The sequence below is a fragment of the Rissa tridactyla genome, chromosome 2 (assembly GCF_028500815.1).
Source record: "Rissa tridactyla isolate bRisTri1 chromosome 2, bRisTri1.patW.cur.20221130, whole genome shotgun sequence".
In the NCBI taxonomy this organism is placed as follows: Eukaryota; Metazoa; Chordata; class Aves; order Charadriiformes; family Laridae; genus Rissa; species Rissa tridactyla.
Window position 1 is genome coordinate 42644958 of NC_071467.1, and position 21256 is coordinate 42666213.

The following is a 21256-nucleotide window of genomic DNA, read 5'->3' on the forward strand; positions in this document are numbered from 1 at the left end:
AGAATAAAATTGAGAATGTCATTACAGGAGTGTATGGTTTGGTTGCCTCCTGAGTGCTGTGTGCACTTCTGGAGCCTTCATCTCAGAAAGGATTTATTAGAAGTGGAAGAGGCTTAGAAAAGGTCAGCAAGGATGATGAGCTACGTGGGGTGCCTTCCACTTTCTTCCTAGAACACTTCTATAACCTGGGACTGTGGTCTGGGAAAGGAATTAATTGAAGGCAATGTTATGGACATCTGCAGAGGAAGGAAGAGGCAGACTAACCACTGCCTTTCAAAACAAGAACATACACAGTTAGGAAGGAAGGCAGATTCAGAGCCCTCAAAAGGAAGAGGTTCTTCATAAAATCAGTAGTGGAAAGACCTGTGGGATGACTTTTTGAAGGTGTGCTGTAGATATTAGAAATTGATAAGGTTTTCAGGGGGAGTGTGGACTATTGCTTGGAAGGGTGATGTGCTGAAAGTTGCTAAAATAACAGAAACCACATATGGCTCAGGAAGTCCCTGACATCAATGAAGTTGGAGGTCAGAAGAGCATCAGTGAGAAATATCACATGTTCGTGACCTGTTCTGTACTTTTGGCTATTACTGGAGGCAGAATACTGGCCTAGATGTACCATTAATCTAGCCTGCCCACCTAGTCTCATTTTAAGATGTTTTGGGACAAAGGAAAACAAAGTTCCTTACAAACATCAATTACTTCTTGATCATATTGGTGTATGATCTTATGAGCACCTTTAGGATGTGTGTTTGTGTTTACTTGTACATATACAGGATTTGCTTCTGATTTTATTAAAAAAATGACATGGTCTTATATGCAGATTAAATAGTAACCAAAGTTTGCTTTCACAGAAGCATCATCACTTTAAAAATGGATGCAGATTATTCTTGGCAAGGGTGTGGTGGTGGTGGTGTGATTCCAAAATACATGAAAGCACTTTTGCAGGTTTTGAACGTTCTAACAGTAATTATAGTATCAACGTTATTTGTATCACAGCCTCTCCAAAGTTTTTAGAAAAACATCTATGCAGTGCCATAGAGATTCTTAAAAAGCCCATAAAACCACAATCATCAGATGGGTTAACTCTGGGCAGCTCTTGTTTCCTTTAATTTAGTATATAATCAGGAACCCTTTGGAACATTTAGTAACCAAAAGTGAGCCCTCAAGATTTGAAGTGGACCTAAGTAATTTGAAATAATAAGAGCCCACAAAGAGATGCTGGATAGTATTGTGATTTTTTTTTTCCTTTAAATTACAGACTATTAGGTCATGATAAAATAAATGTTGGTAAGCTCATGTTCTACTTTTCCAGAACTTAAAAAGAAAAAAAAAAAAAAGACTGGCATGATAGAGTTTTTCTTCTATATTCTGAAAAAGGTTATGTAATACTCTTTCTAGTGTAGCATATTATAAGAATGACTTATTTTCTAAAATTAAAAATCTGGTTGTCCAAATTTCAACACTGTAGTACAGCTTTCAAGAATTGCAAATAGTCTTATGATCATGAAAAAAACCAACATGCTGTATTTAATAGTCAAATCTATATAAATACCTATTTTTGTATGATGGCTACTGTCCCACAGCAACCTAGTTGTTTTTTCCTCCAAATGCTTGCTTTATTAATTTCTAAAAGGTATGTATATTTAATAGATGTTCACTAGTGGAATCTGTATATTTACTGCCCAGAAGAAAAGAAATGGGTTTAATAATTTTAGTGCATTTGTTCCCCTTGCTACCCATATTCACACTAGTTTGAAAGGACCAGGGGTTTTTCCTGCTCGACTCTATGCACTTTCAGTAAGTTTCTCTGTTTTGTGGATGTTTAAAAAAAAAACAACAAACAAACCACCAACCAAAAAAGCACAGAGACTTTGTTAAAATTTTGAATTGATGAAATATCTTAACTCTTGTATTTTTCTACCTTCTGTATGATATTCTTTGCAGCATAATCATTATTCTGCATACAGTAGATACTAGTAATGTGCTGTCACTAACTGTAGACTACAATGGGTGCCTGGTTTTAGTTTTCAGTGCTTATGTTATTTCATTATGTTCTAGATGTTAGGCTGTTTCCCTGAGGGGTAAAATCTTATGTGTTATTATCTCTAAGTCATTCTTATGTTTATACCTCAGATCGCTGGATAGATATGTTCACTGTTTTGCCCACATCATTCTGTTTTCCTGCAGCAGCTTTCCCTGGCAGTTCTCCTGCTGCATGCTTGGATTTGGTTGTATCTTCCTCCAGCCTGTGGGTGCTCTCGCTGCTCTCCTACTGCATTCCCTTGGCCACCCCTCTATACTTCTAGGCTAGAGCTTGAATCCGTGGAGAAGGATTTCTCTGAACTTAGCTGCCTGCTATAAGGAGAAGTCCTGAAGTTCAAGATAAATACAGCCTTGTATATATTAAAACAAAAACAAAAACAAAACCACAACCCAACCAAAAAAACAAAGTATCTGTTCTTTTGTGATTAGTTTGCATATGTGTGTGTGCTCCCCTTACGTGGAACACTACAGTAGGGCCAGTGCCTACATCTTTGAATGGTTATTTACAATAACTGGTGTCCAAAACCGCGAAAGGCCAAGTGGCTTCACCTGCCTCTCAATGCCATCTTGTCTCCTCTGGGCCCTCGGTGTGGACCCCTTTGTCTTTTCACATCTCTCCATCAGCTTGTGAGAGAGCAGGAGCTGTAAAACCCCAGTCGATTCCCGGCTGTTGTCAGGTAAGTGTACCTGTTGGCTGTCATCTTCTCGCTGCCTGCCATAGGAAAGGCCACAGTGGCTGGAGGCAGAGCTCCAGGGGATTGAGATCTGTCCCTCCTGCCATTTGGCAGTGCCATGTTTATAGACAGTCGTGCCAGGTGTCTTCTTTGCTTAGGGGAGAAACATGTGCATACATGTTTCTTGCTGATCAAATCTCTTTCAAATTACACAATAAAACAGGCAGAAAATTAAATGAAGGATCATTTCATGAAAGTGCAGGCATGAGCCGCTCCTGGCCTAGGCAGGCTCCCTGGTCAAACCCCCACCTTCTGGTTAACAGCCTCACCCCAGCAATGCCCATTCTTCCCCCTTCTTGTCCTCCAGCATCAAAGCTTCAGCCTGAGCTTCCAGATGTAGGAGAACTCAGGCCACAGAGAGACACCTTCCTTTGTTGTCCCCTTCCCCCTCCAGCCATGTCCAGCCAAGAACAAATGTGACAGAATCGGCATCTTCCTACCAAAGGCAGGATTTTCCTTCTAAACACAGGCATCAAAGGTGAACAGTCATCAATACTTCAACATCTTTGCCAGTTAAGCATGGATTTTTCTTACCTGCTTGATTATTTCCATTGGTGGGATCAATTTCTCCAGCCGAGATGCTCCCTTTCTGAAGGTTAATTCTCCATAAGAGGGTTGGCAGCTGGACCTTCTGCTACCTGCAGCTACTCTGAGGTGAGTCTTCTGCTGCAAAACATCTGGCATTTTTCTACAAAGTCAGTCAGATGTACCGCTCACTCCGAGGTCAGTGCAAGTGTGCAGCTGGCACGTTGATCCTTAATGATCCAGGAAGGATGTCTGAGCCTTGCAGGGCTGCAGGTCCCAGTGTGCTATCCTGGAGCGGTGCAGGCACTTTGCCACTTGCACCCTCAGGCCCTTCCAACAACCGTCCCAGCAGAGATGTCTGAGGGAAGGAGGGTTAAATCTACACCTCCACAAACTGAACTGCCGAGCGAGAGGCTGGTGCGTAAGCCCACAGCACAAGGAAAGCAGGAGGAGGTGAAGTGATGCTCTTTCTTTGGTTGCCTTAACCCAGGGATCTTCAGGAGCTCTGGCAACATCTGTGGAATTTTAACAGCCCCGGCTGAGCAGGCCAGGTGTGGTGAGATTTGTAGTTCGGTTCTCTGTAGTGGAGGTGCTGGCTGACTGTCACTTTGGCTCTTTGAGCCACAGTTAAGTGCCCGCGTTGACTGTCTCTTCCTGATGCTTCCTGCAGCGCAGCTCCCCCTGCTATCCCTGACTGCTCGGACACAGCAGGTTTCCTCTGTCAGTAGTTTTTTAGTCAGGTGACTAAAAAAGATACAGGAAAGAAGAAAAATGGTGACTTTATACTATAGTAATTGTGGCTCTTCCAGGCACCTTCTGCATCGAGGGACCACAAGAGATCTCTTGTCCTTCGCTCTGAAGGAGTCTTTACTGGTGACAACCTGAGAGAGGTTAGACAGGGGCATCCTGAGCTTAGTTTGCTCCATTACCACCCTGAGCAGCAGCAGCGACTCCTGGCTTCCTTGGGCTGCACGTGTTCATCCTCCTCCCCAAACCAGGGTGCCAGCCTGTGTTTCACCTTTCCCATCCTCAGACTGCGCTCCCAGCTAGGACATCAGCTCTTGCCCACATATTTCTCTCCCATGGCCCTGCTCCCTTTCACCAGCCACAGCAAACCGTGCCAGCTCCTCCACATCAGCATCTCAAACCCCGAGACGGAAGCACGGGTTTGGGGGCGGCGGGGCTGCAGCGGCCACTGAAGAGGGAGGTTGCCGCTTCCCAAGGCAGCACGTTGATGGCAGTGGCACACGTAATGGCTTTTGCCCCACAGGGTGAGTGAGGAGCAGAGCTGGGAGCTGCCATTGCTGCAGGTGGCATTGGGTGGTGCGATGGTGTGTGTGGCACAGTTCGGGAGACCTCTGCCTTACACCGCTGCCGGTAGAGGTTAGGAGGGGTCACAGGCACAGCCAGGATGGACATTACTCTCTTCAGAGAACTTGATCCTGTTCATGTGAGTGTGTGCTCACCTGGAATCTGCTGTGTGGACAGCACTTCTTAAAGAATTGCACTTTCCATAAGGTAAGTAACCGCTTCTCATTTTGTTTCCTTAAACAAATATTTAAAACCCAGGGTGACTCTGTAATACTATTAAATCCTTAATTAATTCCTCTGTTACTATGATTCTAATGTTTCTAGGACCCTTCCTCTGGTTTAAAACTGATCAATTTCAGGAACTGTAGTTAGATTCACTGTGCTGTATACAAGCTGCAATGACAGATACTGTGTTCTCAATGCTGTATTCTCATTACTGCTCTCTTGTTTTAAAAGAAAATAACCATGAAACTGGTGTTTTTCTTTACTGTGCTTGGACACTCTTAAGAAAAGTAAGAAATGCAAGTCAGGAGGAGGATTATTGGTTGTATTCGTGTAATGTCTTCATTATCCTTTTAGTTTAGATATCAAATAACGTTTTAAAACATTTTCAAGTGCAGCTATTTTTTCAGATTTTTAAAGATGAACTGTGAGTTTTGAAAAAAAGTATGTTACTCTTTTTTAATGGTAAAACCAGGAATAAATGATTTAGCTTAGGGTCTGGGGGCTCTTTTTTTTTCTTTTTTTTTCCTTTGACTCCTTAGATGGTAGAAATTCAGATATTGTGTAACCTGGAATTATCAGGGTGTTTGGAGAGTTAGCAAAATTAGTGCCTCACAAATACTGGAAGATCTGAAAAATTCTAACAATCATAATCTGACAAATTACAGAAGTCGTATTTTGTTACTAGTTCCCAAGTGGGTTTGGGGCATGTGCCTGTGACAATGCTTTTTGCAGTGTGATGCTTCTCAACTTCGTATGGAGAATAATTTGAGCTTTGTTGCTCATTAAAAATTGTTCCTAACTCATCTAGTTGAGAAGAAAACTTAATGACATTGTAACTATAAGCTGTTACGAGAAGAATGGTACATCTTTGTCCAGTATTCTGCCTCAGAGATTTTCTAGCACCAAAAACTCCTGAGAAAGGTCATCTAAAGATCAGCATTATCATGGACAACTTTTGTATTGTGTGCATAAGGAAAAGTCTTTTATCTAGTAGGTAACTTACTGTTGCAAAGCATAGAAATTTTTTTGTTTTCTATTTCACTTAATCCTGTCAAATGTAGCAGATGTTTTCATTATTCATACAGAGTTATCCCCTTTTGTGTGTATGTTGTTAAGCTCTTTGCTTAATAATGGTCTTGTAGAAATTAAGATCCCAGCTAAGTGTAGGTACAGCATTGCCCTCATCTGGATCCACTGCATTGTGATATTGCAATATTCATAAGGTAATGAATAAGAGTACCTGACCTTCCTCCTTCATTCCCTTCAGCATTTTAAGTACATCTGGTGTTTATCTTGCTTATTTACTTGTTGCAGTTGCTTCAGTTTCCCCTGATAAAATAGTCTTTCCATGCCTCTAATGACCCATCTCTGAAGGCACGTGCTTTTTGCTAGAGTGACTTTAGATGTGTAGTGAGAACTGAGTACCATAAGCATTTAAGAGAAAAAGTTGAATACTGTTGAGAGGGCATTATAATATTTTTGGGGTAGAATTTGGGGGTTTTTTTATTGGAACAGGAAATAGTCTGTAAATAGCAATGGTGGAGGGATGAAGTGCATGAGGACTTAGTCTGTTACCTTTATGTGGCTGACTTAAATATTGTCTGCTTATTGTGAGCTACGTTAGTAGAAACATCTGGATAATGAAGCTCTTCCTTTCTGCTACAATAGCGGAAGATGCTGAGCTAAGCATTGCAGGATAGCTAATTTATAAGGGTCTTGCTGGGAGAGGGAGAGAAGAGTCGTCAGCATTTTATCGCCGAAACAAGGTGATTTGGGGACCTCCAAAAGAGGTGGTGAGGGTTGTGTCCCCTCTTTCCCTCATTAGTTGAAAGCAAAGCTTTCACTTTTTCTTTGGGTACCGGAGCTGTTTCTACCTCCTGCCTGTATGTACGAAACCACAAACAAATGTTTCTCAGCTGTCGGAGAGCTTCTGTCGGTTGCTCTGAAGCACTTTTGCCTTTAATAGGTGTTCAAGGACGCTGGTTTGCTAACGTTCGTGCTTACCAGCAGAGGAGGCTGGGGCTGTGCGAAGCTGAACTTGGTACCGAAAGGAAGAATATTTTACTGGAGTGAATGGGAAGTGAGAAGGGAAAATGGTTTGTGTGGGGGGAAATATTACATTACTCTGGGGCTTCCTGCCAAATATCTTCAGTCTGTTCTGCCACGTGGGGTATGTGCAATGTATAGGGCTTCGCCCTTACACATCCGGAAGAGTTGGAGGGGATAAACCTCCCCGTTACAATGAGGCATTGAACATGTTTTCCGTGTATACCTGTGTCATCCAGGAGGCCTTCTAGCAAGAAAAGGAAGACGTGCTGCAAATTTACAAAAGGATGGTGGCAAGGGAAAAGGGAGATAGAAGGGAAATTCCAGAAGGGCCCTCTGGATTTGCTCAGGCACACCTAGACTTGCCCTCTATTGGGACTTACCTGTAGCATGTACATCGTTAAGAGGTGCTATTATTTTTTTTAAATTAATTTTATTTTCCTTTGCAGGTGACCTTTTAAGCTGCTATTTCCTGTATAATTAAGCTGAATGAAGGCATTAGGTTCTAGTAAAGTTGGGCCTAATCCAGAAATCTTCTCTTATTCAGTCCTTTCTGAGTAAGAAACCCAAGTCTGGGCCCAGCATTTTACATGTTTCGCTGTTATTTCTAAATTATTTGTGGTCTGTGGATTTTTTTGTTTTGTTTTTAACTTTATTGAAAACTCCTTTGCTTTTGTCTAATTTTATCTCTTTATATGTTACTGTCCAGCGTAGCGTTAGGTGAAACGATGTAAGTATACTGCAAATTGAAGTGTATAATTGCTACTGATAATGCAAGAACGATTGATTCCTACAGTTTATAATTAACAGTACATAATGTTCTGTGCATGGGTTGGATCTATCCCTTTTAACTTTGCCTTTCCGATTCTTTCCAACCCCTGGTCTTGCCGCATCCCAGCCTTTCTGAATATACTACTTTCGCTGGAGTCTAGTCCGTTCTTCCTTTTGTTTTTCAGACCAGTAAAAATGGGAAGTACTGGATTCTGGTTTCCTCCAAGAAGAGTCAGCGGAACTGGTTAAGACCAAAATCTGAGGACTTTAGTGGGCAAACATCAGGTGTGCATTGAACAGAGGCTGCTTTAATCCTACTTTAAGTATATGCTTCTTTTAAAATAGTAGTATATATGAGCTTTTGTGTAATGTGTTTGTTATATTTGATACATATAATCATTCATCCTGCAGTTGTGAAAGCACCAGTAAGAGTGAGGATTTTAAGTGATAATATGTTGAGACACAAACAGGCAGTATTACTCATAAAATTCTTTCAGCTGGTCTTTGGAAAGTGTAATATTTGAGGATCAGTGTTTTTTTAAGTTTTATCTCCATTGCTCAGTCTATATATCCACAAGAAAAAAAGAAAGTGGTTATATCTATTCAGAGATCAATACTGAAGTTCTTAATTGCCTCATCTGTTGAGAAATGGTACTGAGATAATAGTGCGTACATGTTTTTTAATAAAACTCTGTCATTGTCAAAGATTGGATCCACACTATATTTGTTCTGATGATGCATTTTTGAGGACACTTAAACACAGTTCAAAGTCAGCTTAATTAGTTTCATAGAAGAACAAAACCTGAATTCTTCATCCATGTGAATGTTCTGAGTCACTCTGGTACAGCAAGTAGGTTACCTGAAGTTTTGGAGAAGGTAATGGTGTTATATTGGCCTGAATATAGGATGGCCTTCAGCCTGTTGCATGATCTTTGCATCAAGAAAAGGAGTGAGAAGTTGTCAGAGTTGTTAATTTAACAGTTAAGCCTCATATGCTGTTCCATAACAAACACTGCTTTTGGCCTCACATCAGACCTTGCATATTACCCTTCTGCATGGCCTAATATCCTGCATCTCCCCAGCTTGATGCATGTTCAGTTCCTCCCCCCACCTGCCCCCAGAATTACCAGCTCACCCCTATCCTTGTGTCCTTAGATATTCCCAACCCCTATGCTGCGTTCCCTGGCCCCACAGCCCTATCCTGGTTCTGCCTGTTGTCCCTCCCTGCAGCAGCTCATCCTCTCTCCCTGTATCCTGCCAGCTGTGCCCGCTTCCCTTGTCACCGGCTGGCCACAGAGGCCACTTGCTGCTGAGCCCTGGACCCAGCATGACCAAATTAACCACACTCCCCTGCAGCAGACTATGGAGGCAGTTCCCTTGCCCTTCACCACTAATGCTGCCTGCCCTGCCTCAGGCTAGGCGTGGATTTGGCAGGGAGGCAAAATGGGTCATAGCCCTTTCTTACCCCATTGAGCCTGTAGGTGCAGTAGCCACGCAGCGAGGGCCACCACTGCTGCACTGTGGGCTCTGTGTGGCGGGTCTCATATAGGTGCCTGTGGGGTATAGATAATACCCTGTGTAAGTGTAGATCAGGTTGGATTATTCTTTCTCTCCCTCCAAACTTCATTTGTCAGGAGATATTAAGCTAAAATGATATTTCATTCTATATTCAGGCCAATATGCATAGAAGACCGGTGTGTTAATTTACAGGAAAGGAAAATTAATTTTATTACCGGATTCTGATTAAGGCATATATTGAAAAAAATCTTTCAATCCACAAATATATCACAACTTTGATGTGAATCAGACCCACCTTTTGATTACATTGGTGGCTTCATTGAAGTCTTTGGAACTGGTCTTCATTTACTTTTATTGCAGAAAATTATTGCTCCCAAGTCTCCAAACAACTCTTTCATTTTTTTCACTTATGAAATAGATAGTTGATTATGAGAAAGAAGATAAAATTAAGCTGATACTTTGAAGACCTGTGCATGTTCACACTCATGGAACTGATGTCTCCAAGCTTCGTCCCATGAGTGGGAATGAGTCCAAGACAAATCTGAAATCATAAGAGTCCTTAGAGAAACACCTTTTCTGTCACTGGGTATCTTTAAGGAGGTTAGTGGTTCCATATAAAATTTGGGGGAGTAAAGGTGGTCTTACAAAACTTCTTGCTTAAAGAAAGTAGTCTAGTTTAACTTGCCATTCGAGAACTTTAGGGTTGAAAGGCAGCAGATTTCCATCTTGGTGTTCCAGTGCTTCTCTCCTTTTGTAAAGACAAGAGAAAAGTTATGGGGAGGAGGGAAGAAGAGGCATAGGAAAAGACATACTCTGTGTACACGTTTCAGTCTGAAGATTTCATAAAATGCAGATGTTAAAGAGGGGCATCCCCTTTTCCCCCTCCCTGCCGCTCCTGTCCTGCCATGCATTGAGAAAAAACACAAGCTCTCCTTTCTCCTCACTTTCTCCTGAGGCCACGCTGGGGCTCTTGCAAGGACCGTTGAGTTTTGCCGCCATCACACCTGAGCGCTGCTCTCTGCTCCCCTCTGGAGTGGTTGGCCCCCTCCCTCTCCGCTGAGCCTCGGTGGGGGATGAGGACAGCTGAGACCGGGCCCAGGCCACCTCCAAGCCATCCCGCCTCCCCTGACCCAGTCCATTTTGTTTATCGGGGAGGCGGCGTTAGGCTGGAGCAGCTGCGGCCTGGTGCTCCCTGCCCGGCTCCACCTGTTCCAGCAGCTGCTGCCTTCCCCTTGCCCTGCTGCTGGGGGCTGTGGGGGCGGCTGGCCGCCGAGCCCCCAGCCCGGCCGCTGCCCCCGGCCTCCATGACGCCTGGCCCAGCCGCCCCTCGCGCAGCTGCCCCAGACAAGGCCATGGTGGACAGCAGCTGCCAGCCGTGACACCGGGGCCGGGGCGGAGAATCGCTGCTTTCGAGAGAAAAGCCAAATTCGGGGGCTTTCTGGCCCTGCCAAACGCTGGTGTTGAGTGCCGTCCTCCTGCCATCCTCCTCCTCGCCCCCGCTGCCGCAGACCTCCCGCTCGGCCCTTCCCATAACAGGCAGCACTGAATTTTGGTATCTGTACTAGCAATTGTGCACCAATGATGGGGGGGGGGGGGGGGGCGGAAAGGCTGTCGGCTACTCCTTACAAAGGAGGGCTGTTGAGTGCCCCATAATGGCAGGCGCCCAGTTGCTACTATATGTTACCAGATGATGAATTCAAAGCTGTTCGCCCACGGGTCAGACACAAGCGTCACGCACCTCCTGTAGCTGAAAGCCTCCAGTTTAGTTCACGGTTCGCAATACCGAGAGCCTCCACCCTCAGCCAGCCTAAATCCGGACGCTTACAGCCCCCACGTCTTGGCAGGGTAGCGTGAGGAGGGGTGGGGGTCTCCAGGGCCGGGCTGATAAAAACCCTGATCTACCTGATCTGTCCCTAATTCGTGGGATTTCTGTTGTTAACATGTCAAGTCTCGGTTAGCAGAGGGTAAGTTTACAGGAGAATTTCACCTGGCGTTAGCGATCATCGGCAGGGCGTACATTTTACTAGAGCAGAGGCAGTAATGACGGTGAGGAGGTACACCCCAGAACATGAGCTTTGCCCCCTCAGACTGTCACTGTGGGTACCGCTCCTTTTCGCGCAGGTTTTCAAACATTTCAAGGCTTACAGATTTTCGCTTTGATGCCCGTGTGCCTGCCTGCCTGCGTGCGTGCGTGCGTGCGGATGTCTGTGCGAACACCACAGGCGCAGCTGTAATTCCTTCGAAATCGGAAGCTGCCAAAAGCTGCCGGGGTAGGTAGGCTCTTTGCCTGATGCCTCCCGTAACCCGACAGAAACTTTGCTGTTCTCCATACGGTGCCTGAGGGGAAGGTTGCGAGGTGTGATTTCAGGGCATATGTGGATCTGTTCATCCTGAGCAATGCATTTTAAGAGTTGCAGCAAATAGTGTAAAGAAACCTGCAGGTATTACATTAGACCAGCTGAACCTAATTTTATTTTTAAGTTTTATTCAGAAGCATCACATAGCAAGTAAACTTCAAAATCTAAGTTTAGTTACAAACTAGTTGTTTCTTATTTTTTTTTTCCAGTCCCCTTTTGCTTTCTTTTACGACCACATGAAACTTGAGAAGCCATCTAAAGCTAAATCATTTAGTGGAGTTGGGCAATTCCCAAGTGTCCAACAAGAAGGCCTGGTTTAGGCTGCGATGGCCACTGTCATTCCTGGTGATTTGTCAGAAGTAAGAGATACCCAGAAAGTCCCTTCAGGGAAACGTAAGCGTGGTGAAACCAAACCAAGAAAAAACTTTCCTTGCCAACTGTGTGACAAGGCCTTTAACAGTGTTGAGAAATTAAAGGTTCACTCATACTCTCACACAGGAGAGAGGCCCTACAAGTGCACACAACAAGACTGCACCAAGGCCTTTGTTTCTAAGTACAAATTACTAAGGTATTAAACTCTATTTATCTTTCAGATTATATTATCTATTTTATGTTGGCCGTGTTAAGCCGTGTAAAAGTATATATTTGTGTACGCCTTCAGCTGATTGCAGAGAGGATGTGTTAATTAAAGTAGCCATTGGATTGTTTCTAGAATTCTAAATTACCTAAGTTTGCAAGCTAATGTCTTTGATTTTGTTTCTTAATTTGTTTTCTGCTTTTGTTTTCTGTTTGTTTGTTTGTTGTTTTGTTTTGTTTTTTTAAATGAGCATAGAATTTTCATTTGTATAAGGAATTGTCACAAGAAAAAGAGTATGGACTGAAAATTTTTTGGCTATGGACTTTTACACAAGTACTTTCATACTTGCCCATATACCCCTGTTACAGTAGCTAAAACCCACCAAAACTAAAGTGTCGATTTAAGAGAAATGCCTCGCGTTTTGCTATATTTAAATTTGTCAAACTGTCTTTGTAGTGTCATGCTTTCAGTTAAAAGGTTCTGTTGCAAAGCAGCCCTTAGTGTAGTATTTAGCTGCCATTAAAAAATGAGCACATGTGTTTTTTGATCAAAATAATTACTTACAGAATATATCTGTGTTTAAAGGCATATGGCTACTCATTCTCCTGAGAAAACCCACAAGTGTAATTATTGTGAGAAAATGTTTCACCGAAAAGATCACCTAAAGAATCACCTACATACACACAATCCCAACAAAGAGGCCTTTAAGTGTGAAGAATGTGGAAAGAACTACAATACCAAGCTTGGGTTCAAACGTCACCTGGCTTTGCATGCTGCAACAAGCGGTGACCTCACCTGTAAGGTATGTTTGCAGACTTTTGAAAGCACAGGAGTGCTGCTGGAGCACCTAAAAACTCATGCAGGCAAGTCATCGGGTGGAGTGAAGGAGAAAAAACACCAGTGTGAACACTGTGATCGTCGGTTCTACACCCGAAAGGATGTCCGTAGACACATGGTAGTGCACACTGGAAGAAAGGACTTCCTCTGTCAGTACTGTGCACAGAGATTTGGGCGGAAGGATCACCTCACGCGCCACATGAAGAAAAGTCACAACCAAGAACTTTTGAAGGTCAAAACAGAGCCAATGGACCTTCTAGATCCCTTTACCTGCAATGTTTCTGTGCCTATTAAGGATGAGCTGCTTCCAGTGATGTCTTTACCTTCCAGTGAACTGACATCAAAGCCATTTACAAACACTTTGCAATTAAATCTCTACAACACTCAGATTCAGTCCATGCAGAGTTCTGCATCTGCACACCAAATGGTTGCCACATCGTTGCCATTGGGGATGCCTTGTCCAATAGATATGGAGTCTGTCCACCCTTCTCACCAGCTATCGTTGAAATATCCGCTCGGTACTACCTCATACGCAATTTCTATGCCTGAGAAAGAACAGCCATTGAAAGGGGAAATCGAAAGTTACTTAATGGAGTTGCAAAGTGGTATGCCTTCTTCATCCCAGGATTCTCAAGCATCTTCATCAAAACTAGGGCTGGATCCACAAGTAGGGACACTAGATGATGGGTCTGGGGAGGTTTCCCTTTCCAAGGGCTCCGTTCCTATTAGCGAACCTCTAAACACCCCGTCGTTGGACTTTTCTCAGCTGTTCAACTTCATACCTGTAAACGGCCCTCCTTACAATCCTTCTGTTTCAGTGGGAAACCTCGGAATGAGTTATACGCAAGAGGAGGCACATTCTTCTATGACTCAACTTCCACCGCACACCCAGGATCCACAAGATCCTAGCAATAGTATAGGTCTTGGGTCTCTGCACTCGTTGTCTGCAGCTTTCACAAGCAGTCTAAGCACAACCACCACCCTACCGCGATTTCATCAAGCTTTCCAATAGGATGTACAAAGCTGGCTTGTTACTGTCTATTTGTAGAAATGCCTTAGGTGACCATTTTTAACTTAGTGCCTACTATAAGACATTATAAATTCTCTGCTTTTGTACAGTACCAATCTCATGAAGCCAGTAAGAAATTTAAATTAACTTTTTAAAAATGTTTTGAAAGTGTTTATTCTCAGCTGTGTTTACTTCGTTGTTTTGTTGGGTTTTTTTTAAAAAAAACAGTCTCATTGTATTGTTTTCAGTTTCACTGCCAATTGACACATTTAAAATGTTCAGTAGAAAGTCATCCCAAGCAAACTCTCAACACTCATACCTTTTTAAAAACTTTTTCAGCCATACCAGCTATTCCGTTTTACTGATGTCAGTGGTAGAACTACCACTTTTACCTTTTAATATATTTTACTATTTGCAAAGAATCCAGTTTAAATATGTATCACAAAGATTTGGGAAAAAAATTATCCAGTCCATTTCCAAACAAAACCTCTTCCCAAATGGTGACACATCTGATCTGTTCTACAATGACAAATCTAAATTTTTTAAGTAAATATAGAATTCAGACTTTTCTGAAAACTCGTGTGTGTATATATAAAAGTCCATATATACACACGTACTTATATATAGCATTTTGACTTGTATTGAAGTCATTATAAAAGGTGTTAAGAATTTTGCCATTTTCTGGCTTAAAATTTTGTGGCCTGTTATGAATAATGGAAGAAAAATAATTTAGTTTAATTCTCTAAAATCATGGCTGAACAGAATTTCAACAGAGAATCTCTGCTTGCCTAAATGACAAATGTTTCAAGTTGAATTTGGAACTGTGTTGTTGTGCTTTCATGACTCTGGTAGAGGGGAAACAGGCAAATGGCTGATCTTGAAATATAAAAGTGTTGTAATGTAGTAATGCAGAATATTTTGTCGCAGTTTTTGTTTTAATTCTTAACTTGCTGTTTTTTCTCTTTAGTAGCATAGAAAGAGTACTGCATAGGAATCTTCCAATAGTGTATTCACATTTGTAGGCATCAGTCTTCTCCCAGCTGCCACCGCCAAAGGGTGGATCAAGTCCAGCCAGAAAGTGTGTATCTATTTTCAGTTCAAAACTAGTGTGCAGTCAGAGAGTGAATGTAAATTTGCAAATACCAGGTTTTTTTGGTTTTGTTTTTTTTTTATTGGAATGATCTTTTCAGTTGTGTTACACGGTGTGTTATGTCCTCCTAAGCAACAAGTTAGATGTTAATCACACTTTCTACACCTGGGTACTTGGTTAGGGACTTTTTGCCCATTGCCAAGATTTAAAGACAGGACTCTTAGGAGTGAAGTAAAAGCATATTGCTTACACCACTTTTACCTAATGCAATATATTCTATTCCCCAATCCCTAATAACCAAAAGAGGAAAAAGAAAACAACAAAACTCAACCCTGCGATGCATGAAAGCAAACTAGATTTGTTGTATTTCAACAATAACATTCTTTTCCTTGTCATTTTTGTACAAGGAATTAAAAAATAGAAATCAAGTACAGTAGTATCTTTCAAACAATAATGAGGATTCATACAAGGTTTTAAGTGGTTAAACTAAATATACTTCACAGAAACAAAAGTTGCTCCCATTTAAGGAGCTCATGCTCCGGATGTTTTATCAGTAGCTCCTACGTTGTTTTTTTTTTAATTCTAGGAGCAATATGCAGGTGTAGTTTTACTATTTTATACATATGTGTATTTAAATTTTATTACTGAAAGATAACATTTTTATAAATGTGTTTGTGTTCCAAAGGCATTAAAATAAGGATGTATTAATAAGGAAAATACCTTTTGAAATTCTGCAAACTACTCCTACATTTTGGATTTAGGAGCACGTTATCTCAAAGTGGGCTTTTAGCTCTGCTTCATGACTGCTTCCTCTGGTTTCTGTGAAACAGATTGCTCGCTTACTTACATCTTTAGTTGAATGATTTGTTCAATATTGCTTTTTTTCTCTTCACCTTTCTAAAGGAAAGAAAAACACAGATGAACAGAGCACAAGGTGAATGCAACCGAATGTAACTCTAGTTTAAATCAGCAACCGTAACGTATCTAGGAAGAACTCGGGTTTATTCTCAATCCTTTAACTCAATCTGAGATGAAGATAAATGGACTTAGTTCCTCCAGTGGGTTATGCCCCTCGTGGAGCCGAGCATCTGCAACTCCCCCTGCAGCAGAGGAAAATTGCGAGCGCTCGGCATCCCGCAGCGTGGCCAGGCAGCGCTGCCCGTCCTGGGCAGCCTCCGGCACATGAATTCCCAATCCGTAGCGACTGTTTATCAGTCTCAGTTTCCAATTAGACTTCATTAAAAAAAAAAAAAAAGGCAAAACAAAACCCAGCAGACGCTTTGCCAACACCCGTTTCTTAGTGCGTAGCCAGAATCCTTACTACTTTGTTCGTGCCTTAGCTTCCTGAAAAGGGATTGACATTTCACTTTGGAGTTAGATGTACATTTCACGTGAGAAATAGGGACCTCAGACAAGATATTGAACCTCATTCAAGTCAGGGTTTCGGCGGGTGGCTGCACCGAGCGTGTTTGCCACTGAACTAGGATGTGCGGTAAGGCGGAAGCAGCCCGACACTGTAAGCAATACTACCACCACCAGCGTGCTTTTGGATATCACTTAGGCAGAGTCGATATTGGCCACTACTAAACCGTCAGTTTTTAAACCCTGGTTTCTCGATTTCAGGCGGATTCTTGGCGGGAGGGGGGAGGGCTGGCTGATCGTGCACCACACTTTGTGCAACTTCTAAATTTCTAGTAAGGTTTGTTTTTTTAAAAATATATATATTTTTGTGTACTTGTTGCTTGTGCTTTATTTAGTAGTAAATTGTGGAATAGAGTGATTTATTGTTAATTTGGCAGTAGCGGTTTTTAAAAACCATATACTGACTGAAACATGAGCCAGAGCTGATTGCTTTATTAAGCTAATAATGAATGTTAAGAGTACATATTTTCAGGATCATTTGCCTAGTGAGCTAAACATGTATTATAGGCCAATATTTTTTAAAATAAAGCTTGGTCAACCTCTATGTTACACATATTACAAGATATAGCACTTTCAAAAAGAAAACGTAAACCTTTTAAGAAAATTTCTTACAGGTTATGCTTTTTATTATAAAACCTTTTATTATAATTTGTTTCAAGTGCCATTAGATTACATATATGTAGGCCTTTGGTATAATGCTTTGTGTACAAAATGGTAGACATTGTAATTTTAAACAGGTACATTTTTACAGTGTTTTCTTATCAATTTGCTATATTGCACAGAACCAGTGTGTCTTTCTTAAGGGTTTTACAATGGTTTTTACTAGGTTTACATGTTTCAAACTACACTGTCTTCTACTGCCATTTTGAATACCAGTCAAAAAAAAAAATTAGGAGTTTGTCCTCGCCAATTGCAAACTGTGTCCTCTGGAGTTCTGGATGGTAAACTATGGCAAAAATGTTTAACATGCAGTATTTGATACAGATTATTTTTTTTTTATCATACCCTATCATCGCTATGCTGCTGTCTTAGTTAACTTAGGGCCTGATCCTGCATCCGTAAAGGTCGAGGGGAGCAGGATTGCATCCTTCGTTATGTCTGTCTCATACACTGGTTTAGCAGCTCATCCTGTATTCTTCTCAGTCTATAGACAAGCCTCTGAAGTAAGTGTACTTATCTGGTATGTAGTGAAGCGTATAGGCTTAGCTGCCCGTCCTGCATCCTCCCAGTGTGCAATTAAAACCACAGCCTCCTTAGCATCACGCGCAACGTACAGAGAACGCCACAGTAGTTCAAAATGTGTTTGGATAGTCCCAAAGCTTTTATGCAATAAGGGTGTCTTACTTTTGTTGGAAGGCAGTGTCTTTTGATAACAGTTATCTAGCCCTGGAAGTGACACAGAACTATTGCTAATCATATGTAAACACTTTTCAGTATAAGCTTCAGTGGTACAGTTGAACCAGAGTGAATGTTTATCTCCTCAGAAACACTCCTGCAATATTGTTATATTGGATCATGCTGCTAATGTAACTTGGGATACAACTCCTCTCATGGTGCTACAAACCTCCCTGTCTCATTCAGATGTATTTTTACCCATAGAAAAAAGGACTATACTAGACCTATAGTTGTATGATATATTTTTATACTGTGACTTAATTTGTCATTAATGAACTTTGTGCAACACCACAATGTATTCATATGCACTTGCAAAAGTAAAATTGTGGACATGCAAATTTAAAACGCTGACAAGCCCAGCTCTTGTTCATAAAAATAGGTGACTGCTAGTTAAAATTAAATGTGGGCTTTTTATATGGTGTGGAGTGAAGAACATACTATATGTTACTAAAAGCCTTTGAATTCAGACAAAAACTGGGAAAAGTTTATTGGGGAATGATGACACACCCAAACCTGACTTGGATTGCTGAAATTATATTTTTAGCTAGTGGAAAAATTGTTTGGACTTGTATGCTAAAATGTTTTTATGATAAAAGTTTTGAGTCAAAAATAGAGGAAAAAAAAAAAACCAGAACACAGAAAACCCTGCATTCCAGACTGAATTTGTATATGTTTCTTGCATTTAAAATTTGCTATCCTGTGATATGGGAAATTGAGTTGCTTATCATGTATATGTACTTTAAAATGTATTCACAAACTACTGTTGTATTTGTATAAAATATAGACAAAAAGATTGCATATATATTTTTGTGTATAAGCTCTGTAAAATAGCAATCACATTATGAAGCTGCAGCAGAACTTCATTTTAAACATTCACATCCAAAGAAACAGACTATTTATTGTCCACATACCCTGATTATAAAATATACCTTGCTGCTATTAAACAATAGTGCTGCAGCTTCTTGTGGCCTACAGTGTTATGTTTGCTGTACAAAAATATGTGAACTCCACAAAATATATCAATAAAATTACAGAATGGTTTTAGTTAATGAATAACTTATGCCTGGCATTTCAATAGATAATCTCGATCTGCATGTTTGGGATTACAATAAGTAATTACAGAATACATCCAGTTTTACTGGGTGTACCTGTTCCGAGTTTGCGAAGGTACAACTGTCTAATTTATGACTGGTAAAATGTCAGTTTTTCAGAAAATCTTAAAGCATAAGTGTCTGTGTTTCATGATTTCACCGAGGAACAAATTGGATGATGCTACTGCAACTGTGTCTGTGACGAGACAGATCTGAGTTGAAGAAGCAATTGAGTTTGCCATCAAATTGCACTTTGAAATGCTGTGAGACACTGGAAGGTGAGTTTGGGGTTTCCGTAGTGGCAGCGCTCGTTTGGGAGAAGTAGGTGAGTGAACCTCCATCATTTCAGATAAATGCAAGTAATTTACATCGATTGTTACGGTTTGCAGGGTAAACTGTAGGGATGCGGCGTGTGTTAGCCACAGGGTATGGATTGTCTCTGGAATATTTCCAGGAGGAATTCTGTTGCTTTGATCCCATAGACCTGCCGTCTGCCTGTGACACTGCGGAGGAAGTCTGACTGTAATGCGGGGGGGGAAGGTGCAGCACAGCCAGACAAGCAGCCTCTCTGCTCCTTCCACACCGTTGTTCCCTAGCGTAGGCTGTTTGCCAGCAAAGAAAAAGACTTAGCATTTCACATTTCGTTGGTTTTTGGAGTATACTGTCTTAACATCCTCAGCATTGTCTGGGTTTTCCTCCTTTGGGGTTCCTCTCTTTTCCAAGTCTTGACTTTTTAGATTTCTTGCTGTAACCCAGCCTGAGATAAATGATTGTTACAGAGAGTTGTTGGCTTTCGCCTTCTCCGTACATGGACATTTTTCCTTTCTTGCAATCCCTACCCCTTTCCCCTGCACTGACATCACTTCTGTGTCACAGGTTTCTGACTGGCTTCAGAGGGTTGGCCTTGTTATATTGACAGTCAGAAGCTCTACAGATGCTCTACAGTAAGAAATACTCTGCAAAACCATTTATTCCCTGCCCCGGGAGAAAACCACCCCATTGTGTCTCTATTACAGCTGATCTCACTGTTACTGAATTAACATGTCCTCCTTCCAAACGGACACTTTCTAGAAACTCTGTCAGCCTCTGGAATAAGTGGAATGTGATTGCATGGATGATGTCTGTGTTATATCCAGAGATCTCTTGAGAGGTGCAGTCCCTCCAGTGCTTTCCTTGTTAAATTCAGAGCCACAGGCATTGTCCCTTCTCTCTCTCCTGTAACCACCTCTTTCCAAAACTTGCATAAGAAAGTACAGAAACATGATCCTTCAGTACCCTCTATACCTGATCTCGCTGTCCTCCAGGAGTGCAAGAGGAAGACTATTCCATTTTTTCCCCTTTCACTCTCCTTTTCCTTCCCACGTATAAGCATGCCCTAGGATAAAGGATGGTTTTTTGACAGGGAAATCCAGAACTGATCCAGAGCTGCTGCTGGACTAGCAAGAACTGGGCAGCTATGTGCTCTTGGCTTCCCCACTTTGCAAATCAAAACATTGTATTAAATCAGATAGAAATTAAGTTTCCCAGAGGAGCAGTTGCCGTAGTTGGCACAGCAAGGGTTTGCCATCACAAGCAGGCAGCAAGTAGGACAGCAAGATAAGCTGTATTACAAAATTTTGTCTGTGCTTAAAAGTTTGAGAAGTGTATTGGAGGATTAACTGCTGCTTATCATCATGAGCCGGGGCCTTTAGCAAATAAACAGCAACGCTGTATTGCTCTGTTTTGAACAACAGTGGAGATAGTGGTGATGGAAATGACAGACCCCAGCAGTAGCGTGGAGTTTCAAGTTCCTGCTCATGTGCTGTATCCCAGGTAATTCAGTATAAACTTCCTCTACTCCTAATAAAGGTGTAACGTCTTGCCCAGTGTTTTTATTTTTATATAATTCTATTTATTTGTTTTAATGGTCTGTGTGTCCTCAAGAAATGAACACTTTCAGAGAAATAAGTATTTAATTATATTTTTTTTAACAGTTGTGTTCTTCATTGTCGTCATCATCCCACAACCTTGTCTCCTTCAGGGATATTTGTGTCATAAAATCACCAGCTACAAAGCTAGTTTGCCTCAGAGGGGCCTGAAGAGACATCAGGTATCAGCTGAGCACTCTGAAAACAGGACTGTAGTAAAATGTGGCTGGGCTGGAAATCATTGGAACTTATCCTTGATAGTTTGCCCGTGGCGCTGATTTTCACTGTTGCGCTGAACTGCAACGTGCAAAGAAGAAGAATGGTTGAGTCATTTCATATAAATCGGTCAGATCTCTGCGTGATGTGTGTAAAATAATGCAGAGACCTGCAATAGTCAC

The 21256-nt window shown here is 41.6% G+C and overlaps 1 protein-coding gene across 9 annotated transcripts in view; it reads left to right on the top strand.

Moving 5' to 3' along the window:
- The window catches only part of PLAG1 (PLAG1 zinc finger), a 52146-nt gene extending 33071 nt beyond the window's left edge, over positions 1-19075 (top strand). For 5 of the 9 annotated variants that reach the window (XM_054193545.1, XM_054193548.1, XM_054193547.1 and 2 more), the window contains 3 exons: positions 7841-7940; positions 11740-12098; positions 12693-19075. In XM_054193545.1, coding sequence (XP_054049520.1) covers positions 11857-12098; positions 12693-13956 — 1506 coding nt within the window. In that variant the 5' untranslated portion in view covers positions 7841-7940; positions 11740-11856 and the 3' untranslated portion in view covers positions 13957-19075. Of the gene's footprint in view, positions 1-4572; positions 4821-7123; positions 7292-7840; positions 7941-11739; positions 12099-12692 lie in introns of all 9 variants that reach the window. The other 4 variants (XM_054193550.1, XM_054193551.1, XM_054193552.1 and 1 more) reach the window with 3 other exon arrangements.
- Positions 19076-21256: the final 2181 nt, after the last annotated feature.